General features: G+C 45.2%; 1 protein-coding gene across 1 annotated transcript in view; it reads left to right on the forward strand.

The window, feature by feature from the left end:
* Nucleotides 1-8,594, forward strand: part of LOC139419358 (protein MTSS 1-like) — a 112,548-nt gene that overhangs the window by 60,507 nt on the left and 43,447 nt on the right. The window contains exon 4 of the mRNA XM_071169301.1: nucleotides 8,158-8,242. Coding sequence (XP_071025402.1) covers nucleotides 8,158-8,242 — 85 coding nt within the window. The remainder of the gene's footprint in view (nucleotides 1-8,157; nucleotides 8,243-8,594) is intronic.

An 8,594-nucleotide genomic window follows, 5' to 3' on the forward strand; every position in this document is an offset into this window, starting at 1 on the left:
AACCTTGTATCAAGGGGTCTAAGATCCAACCTTGTATCAAGGGGTCTAAGATCCAACCCCTGTATCAAGGGGTCTAAGATCCAGCCCTGTTTCAAGGGGTCTAAGATCCAACCCTGTATCAAGGGGTCTAAGATCCAACCTTGTATCAAGGGGTCTAAGATCCAACCTTGTATCAAGGGGTCTAAGATCCAACCTTGTATCAAGGGGTCTAAGATCCAACCCCTGTATCAAGGGGTCTAAGATCCAACCCCTGTATCAAGGGGTCTAAGATCCAACCTTGTATCAAGGGGTCTAAGATCCAACCTTGTATCAAGAGGTCTAAGATCCAACCTTGTATCAAGGGGGCTAAGATGGGTTATTGTGGGGTTATTATAAGCTGTTAACAAATCACCCTCCACCCCCACCCACTACCATACAAGCTCCAACAAAAGCAGTAGGTCTCAGTGAGTTTCTGGAAGTGATGTTGAAGTCCCGTCCTGCAGAGCTGTTCATTCATTCCACAGTAGAGCAGTCTGCTCCATGCAGGGTTAAACAGAACAGACCTTCACTCACACTGGGCAGGCCACTGAGGACAGACAATGGTCCTGCCAGTCAATGTCAAGCCTCTCGTCTGACTTGGGAGTGTTTACTGGTCTAGAGGAGGCCCCAGCTGGTTGTAGGGTTCTGGTGAGGCTTTACTGCCATGGCCTGGGCATGGAGACATAAACCACGTGCCCAGCTAAACAGACAGGAACACACACCAACTGTACACACACTGTACACACACGTCTGTCTGTCTGTCTGTCCTTCATCCAGGCTGTGTGTTAAGCCTAAATGGGATCCTGCAGCGTTAATAAGCATTAATAGCTCTTTAAGCCAGAGGAAGTGATTTGTAAAAAGGCCTTTTTATTTCTAATTAATCTCCTAGCAGATTAGTCAGTCGTAGCATGGTCTGGCGTTTTGAGCCCAGGCACAGAGGCTGTCAGGCTGGCCAAGAGCAAATGAAACCTGCCTTGTAAACTTGATGCAAATTAGATTTTTGTCATTTTTAATTGAACCTTTATTTAACTAGGCAAGTCAGTGAAGAACAAATTCTTGTCTACAATGACGGCTAAACCCGGACGACGCTGGGCCAATTGTGTGCCGCCCTATGGGATTCCCAATCACAGACAGTTGTGATAGAGCCCGGGATCGAACCAGGGTGTCTGTAGTGGCGCCTCTAGCGCTGAGATGCAGAGCCTTCGACCGCTGTGGCCACTCGGGAGCTACTAGCTTGGTCCCAGACCTAAAGGCCTGTGTGCTCTAGCCAAGCTGAAGACGATAAAGGAGTTGACTAAGCTAAAGCACATTCACATCTGGACCTGACCACTGCAGCTGTACTGTTCCCTGTCTGTGTCTCTAGTGTCTCTATGTTACAGCAATGTTTGGCTGCAGAGCCTTAGTTAATGGGGTGTTGTAGTTCAGCAGGGGTCCTGTCCTGTCCTAGCTGCTCTGTCCTGTTGATGAGGCAGAGACAGAGAGGGGAACAATACCCTGGGAGGAAGTCCCCGTGAGGGAGACAATGTGTCCGTCCGCTGCAGCTCAGTCCCTGGACCTCGGGGGTCGTACAGCTGCTGGGACCTTTCAGTGTTTAGGGGGGGACCATGGGCGGTCTTTCAGTGTTTTGGGGACCAGGGTCCTTTGTGTAGGCTAGGTACCCCTGGAGGAATTTGACAAGTGTGTTGTGGCACCTCATTGCTACTCCTCTCCCATACATGGACCACATACCCAGCTAAACACAGGATTTCCCGGTGGCATCGACAACCATGGCCGTAATGCCCCCTTGTGTGGCCGTAATGCCCCCTTGTGTGGCCGTAATGCCCCCTTGTGTGGCCGTAATGCCCCCTTGTGTGGCCGTAATGCCCCATAATCCATGCCTTGCAGCCACCATAGTGGCCCTTGTGGACTGAATATAGTACTTGTACATCCCTCCTCCCGGCTGCCAATCGCCCTGCTCCGAAGCACCTCTCACTCACATGCCTCTTTCAGATATATCTCAATTCTTATTGGCCAATGGCCATCACGTGATGGAATCCTTCTCACAGGCATCACAGCTCTGAAGTAGGCTACTAGTGAAGACACATCAGGGATTCAACGTCACAAGTCCTTCTTATTGAATTTAGAGATGCATGTTGAAAACGTTACAGAAACAACTGTCCACATTTACTTTTTCGTCAGGAAACAAGATGAGTAACGAACAGCAAGAGCACGAGCCTATGTTAATATACTATCCCCCCCATAGTACAAAAGTTGACCCATTCTATCGGTCAGCTTGTCCTTCTGTGTGAGAAATACAGTGCCTTGCGAAAGTATTCGGCCCCCTTGAACTTTGCGACCTTTTGCCACATTTCAGGCTTCAAACATAAAGATATAAAACTGTATTTATTTGTGAAGAATCAACAACAAGTGGGACACAATCATGAAGTGGAACGACATTTATTGGATATTTCAAACTTTTTTAACAAATCAAAAACTGAAAAATTGGGCGTGCAAAATTATTCAGCCCCCTTAAGTTAATACTTTGTAGCGCCACCTTTTGCTGCGATTACAGCTGTAAGTCGCTTGGGGTATGTCTCTATCAGTTTTGCACATCGAGAGACTGAATTTTTTTTCCCATTCCTCCTTGCAAAACAGCTCGAGCTCAGTGAGGTTGGATGGAGAGCATTTGTGAACAGCAGTTTTCAGTTCTTTCCACAGATTCTCGATTGGATTCAGGTCTGGACTTTGACTTGGCCATTCTAACACCTGGATATGTTTATTTTTGAACCATTCCATTGTAGATTTTACTTTATGTTTTGGATCATTGTCTTGTTGGAAGACAAATCTCCGTCCCAGTCTCAGGTCTTTTGAAGACTCCATCAGGTTTTCTTCCAGAATGATCCTGTATTTGGTTCCATCCATCTTCCCATCAATTTTAACCATCTTCCCTGTCCCTGCTGAAGAAAAGCAGGCCCAAACCATGATGCTGCCACCACCATGTTTGACAGTGGGGATGGTGTGTTCAGGGTGATGAGCTGTGTTGCTTTTACGCCAAACATAACATTTTGCATTGTTGCCAAAAAGTTCAATTTTGGTTTCATCTGACCAGAGCACCTTCTTCCACATGTTTGGTGTGTCTCCCAGGTGGCTTGTGGCAAACTTTAAACTACACTTTTTATGGATATCTTTAAGAAATGGCTTTCTTCTTGCCACTCTTCCATAAAGGCCAGATTCGTGCAATATACGACTGATTGTTGTCCTATGGACAGAGTCTCCCACCTCAGCTGTAGATCTCTGCAGTTCATCCAGAGTGATCATGGGCCTCTTGGCTGCATCTCTGATCAGTCTTCTCCTTGTATGAGCTGAAAGTTTAGAGGGACGGCCAGGTCTTGGTAGATTTGCAGTGGTCTGATACTCATCCCATTTCAATATTATCGCTTGCACAGTGCTCCTTGGGATGTTTAAAGCTTGGGAAATCTTTTTGTTTCCAAATCCGGCTTTAAACTTCTTCACAACAGTATCTCGGACCTGCCTGGTGTGTTCCTTGTTCTTCATGATGCTCTCTGCGCTTTTAACGGACCTCTGAGACTATCACAGTGCAGGTGCATTTATACGGAGACTTGATTACACACAGGTGGATTGTATTTATCATCATTAGTCATTTAGGTGAACATTGGATCATTCAGAGATCCTCACTGAACTTCTGGAGAGAGTTTGCTGCACTGAAAGTAAAGGGGGTGAATCATTTTGCACGCCCAATTTTTCAGTTTTTGATTTGTTAAAAAAGTTAGAAATATCCAATAAATGTCGTTCCACTTCATGATTGTGTCCCACTTGTTGTTGATTCTTCTCAAAAAAATACAGTTTTATATCTTTATGTTTGAAGCCTGAAATGTGGCAAAAGGTCGCAAAGTTCAAGGGGGCCGAATACTTTCGCAAGGCACTGTAAATATTCCAAACAGACTCTGGGACAGTTGTGGGACGACAGATGACAAATTAATACCACCACTGTATATCAAAAACATTTACAAAGCAATGAGGCTGATGCAACAGATCAGAACGTTTAGCTTAAAATGTTGATCAACTATTAGGCTATATCTTCACTATCTTCACATTATAAACTATTAGGCTATATCTTCACTATCTTCACATTATAAACTATTAGGCTATATCTTCACTATCTTCACATTATAAACTATTAGGCTATATCTTCACTATCTTCACATTATAAACTATTAGGCTATATCTTCACTATCTTCACATTATAAACTATTAGGCTATATCTTCACATTATAAACTATTAGACTATATCTTCACATTATAAACTATTAGACTATATCTTCACATTATAAACTATTAGACTATATCTTCACATTATAAACTATTAGACTATATCTTCACATTATAAACTATTAGACTATATCTTCACATTATAAACTATTAGACTATATCTTCACTATCTTCACATTATAAACTATTAGGCTATATCTTCACATTATAAACTATTAGACTATATCTTCACATTATAAACTATTAGACTATATCTTCACATTATAAACTATTAGACTATATCTTCACATTATAAACTATTAGACTATATCTTCACTATCTTCACATTATAAACTATTAGGCTATATCTTCACATTATAAACTATTAGGCTATATCTTCACATTATAAACTATTAGGCTATATCTTCACTATCTTCACATTATAAACTATTAGGCTATATCTTCACTATCTTCACATTATAAACTATTAGGCTATATCTTCACATTATAAACTATTAGGCTATATCTTCACTATCTTCACATTATAAACTATTAGGCTATATCTTCACTATCTTCACATTCTAAACTATTAGGCTATATCTTCACATTATAAACTATTAGACTATATCTTCACATTATAAACTATTAGACTATATCTTCACTATCTTCACATTATAAACTATTAGGCTATATCGTCACTATCTTCACATTATAAACTATTAGGCTATATCTTCACATTATAAACTATTAGGCTATATCTTCACATTATAAACTATTAGACTATATCTTCACATTATAAACTATTAGACTATATCTTCACATTATAAACTATTAGACTATATCTTCACATTATAAACTATTAGACTATATCTTCACATTATAAACTATTAGACTATAAATTCACATTATAAACTATTAGGCTATATCTTCACATTATAAACTATTAGACTATATCTTCACATTATAAACTATTAGGCTATATCTTCACATTATACACTATTAGACTATATCTTCACATTATAAACTATTAGGCTATATCTTCACATTATAAACTATTAGGCTATATCTTCACATTATAAGCGCAGCAATGCGCACAAATGTCCCACAATGCAATTCGCTGGAAAACACACTTCTCTAAAGCGCACTGCAAATGCGAGCGGTTTCATTTGACAGAGACAAACTATAGCCAATACCAAAGCCTATCCCGTACGCTTTGACAGGTAGGCTAATTAATTATTTGTGTACATTTACATACACCTATGCTTTTCTTAACAGAACAGCTAGCGTTTTTCAGTTTTCAAAACTGAACCTATTTTGGTTGATTTCCTTGGTACCCTAGCAGATAGCCTTGGTACCCTAGCAGATAGCCTTGGTACCCTAGCAGATAGCCTTGGTGCCCCAGCAGATAGCCTTGGTACCCTAGTAGATAGCCTTGGTACCCCAGTAGATAGCCTTGGTACCCCAGCAGATGACCTTGGTACCCCAGCAGATGACCTTGGTGCCCCAGCAGATGACCTTGGTACCCCAGCAGATGGCCTTGGTGCCCTAGCAGATGGCCTTGGTGCCCTGGCAGATGGCCTTGGTGCCCTAGCAGATAGCCTTGGTGCCCTGGCAGATGGCCTTGGTGCCCTGGCAGATAGCCTTGGTGCCCTAGCAGATGGCCTTGGTGCCCTAGCAGATGGCCTTGGTGCCCTAGCAGATGGCCTTGGTGCCCTGGCAGATAGCCTTGGTGCCCTGGCAGATGGCCTTGGTGCCCTGGCAGATAGCCTTGGTGCCCTGGCAGATAGCCTTGGTGCCCTAGCAGATGGCCTTGGTGCCCTAGCAGATGGCCTTGGTGCCCTAGCAGATGGCCTTGGTGCCCTGGCAGATAGCCTTGGTGCCCTAGCAGATGGCCTTGGTGCCCTAGCAGATAGCCTTGGTGCCCTAGCAGACGGCCTTAGTGCCCTAGCAGACAGCCTTGGTGCCCTAGCAGACGGCCTTGGTACCCTAGCAGATAGCCTTGGCGCCCTAGCAGATGGCCTTGGTGCCCTAGCAGATGGCCTTGGTGCCCTAGCAGATGTTCTTGGTGCCCTAGCAGATGTTCTTGGTGCCCTAGCAGATGTTCTTGGTGCCCTAGCAGATGGCCTTGGTGCCCTAGCAGATGACCTTGGTGCCCTGGCAGATAGCCTTGGTGCCCTGGCAGATGGCCTTGGTGCCCTGGCAGATAGCCTTGGTGCCCTAGCAGATGGCCTTGGTGCCCTAGCAGATGACCTTGGTGTCCTAGCAAATTATCTTGTTGCCCTAGCAGATGGCCTTGATGCCCTAGCAGATGGCCTTGATGCCCTAGCAGATGGCCTTTGTGCCCTAGCAGATGGCCTTGGTGCCCTAGCAGATGGCCTTGGTGCCCTAGCAGATGGCCTTGGTGCCCTAGCAGATGGCCTTGGTGCCCTAGCAGATGTTCTTGGTGCCCTAGCAGATGGCCTTGATGCCCTAGCAGATGGCCTTGGTGCCCTAGCAGATGGCCTTGGTGCCCTAGCAGATGGCCTTGGTGCCCTTGCAGATGGCCTTAGTGCCCTAGCAGACAGCCTTGGTGCCCTAGCAGACGGCCTTGGTACCCTAGCAGATAGCCTTGGTGCCCTAGCAGATGGCCTTGGTGCCCTAGCAGATGGCCTTGGTGCCCTAGCAGATGGCCTTGGTGCCCTAGCAGATGTTCTTGGTGCCCTAGCAGATGTTCTTGGTGCCCTAGCAGATGTTCTTGGTGCCCTAGCAGATGGCCTTGGTGCCCTAGCAGATGGCCTTGGTGCCCTGGCAGATGGCCTTGGTGCCCTAGCAGATAGCCTTGGTGCCCTGGCAGATGGCCTTGGTGCCCTGGCAGATAGCCTTGGTGCCCTAGCAGATGGCCTTGGTGCCCTAGCAGATGGCCTTGGTGCCCTAGCAGATGGCCTTGGTGCCCTGGCAGATAGCCTTGGTGCCCTAGCAGATGGCCTTGGTGCCCTAGCAGATAGCCTTGGTGCCCTAGCAGATGGCCTTGGTGCCCTAGCAGACGGCCTTGGTGCCCTAGCAGACAGCCTTGGTGCCCTAGCAGACGGCCTTGGTACCCTAGCAGATGGCCTTGGTGCCCTAGCAGATAGCCTTGGTGCCCTAGCAGATGGCCTTGGTGTCCTAGCAGATGGCCTTGGTGCCCTTTTGGTGCCCTGGCATCTCTTGAAGGCCATTTGGCCTTGCCCCTAAAATCCTGAAATGCCAGGCCCCTCCCCCATTGGGCCTTTAGGTTTATTACTGGTGATGGTTCTAGAACTCACCGTTGTGTTTTGTATCAAAAAGTGGGTTGGGCCTCTTTGTATGTAAGGAGAGAGCAGCGTTCTCTAGTGTTTATTTACAAAGCACTCATGCTGAAACCTCCTATTTATCTATCATCGTTAATTACCAAACCCAGTCACAGGCTTGGATAACACTGGAGGCCCCTTCGGTCTCCACAGAGTTGGGTAAAGCTACTTTTAGATGGGTTTTTTTTGTGCCATTTATGTGGAACAGCTTTACAGAGCTCTCTGAAATGAAATGAGTAATGATCTGAGACCTCTAAGTTGATACACGTGTCTGTTTCTCTTAATATGTTGTGTGGTTTGTGTATATTGTGTGTTGTTGTATATGTTTGATGTATTTATGCCGGGCTCGTCTGGAAAAGACTCCATAGACTCAGTATGACTTTACTGTCAAAATAAAGGCTTAATCATTATGTGAAGTGTCCTATGCTGATTGGTTCAGCTCTAACCAGGATGTATTGTTTGTGTGTTACAGGAGGCACCAGGGACATTGGTTCAGCTCTAACCAGGATGTGGTGTTTGTGTGTTACAGGAGGCACCAGGGACATTGGTTCAGCTCTAACCAGGATGTGTTGTTTGTGTGTTACAGGAGGCACCAGGGACATTGGTTCAGCTCTAACCAGGATGTGTATGAGACACAGAAGCATCGAGGCCAAGCTCAGAGACTTTTCAATGTAAGGATGTCCTCATTTAATAACGACACTACTAGACCATCATTTACAATACATGTCACTTTGAACGAAATGAAGTAGTGTGTGTGTGTGTGTGTGTGTGTGTGTGTGTGTGTGTGTGTGTGTGTGTAACAGTGTCGTTAAAGTGAGACATTACTGATGAATCTGTAGAATGTCACCCAGCTCAGCCGATTCTCGTCTTTCCCAGCATTCCACTGTCTCGGGCATGTCTGGTCCACGACACACACACACACACACACACAGGGGGATCTCTAATTTCTTCAAGGCATTTTGGAGAAATTCTTCTTGCGTCTCCATGGCTGTGACAGTGTGCAGTAGTAAACCTAGGTGCCTG

The sequence above is a fragment of the Oncorhynchus clarkii genome, chromosome 2 (genome assembly GCF_045791955.1).
Source record: "Oncorhynchus clarkii lewisi isolate Uvic-CL-2024 chromosome 2, UVic_Ocla_1.0, whole genome shotgun sequence".
Classification (NCBI taxonomy): domain Eukaryota; kingdom Metazoa; phylum Chordata; class Actinopteri; order Salmoniformes; family Salmonidae; genus Oncorhynchus; species Oncorhynchus clarkii.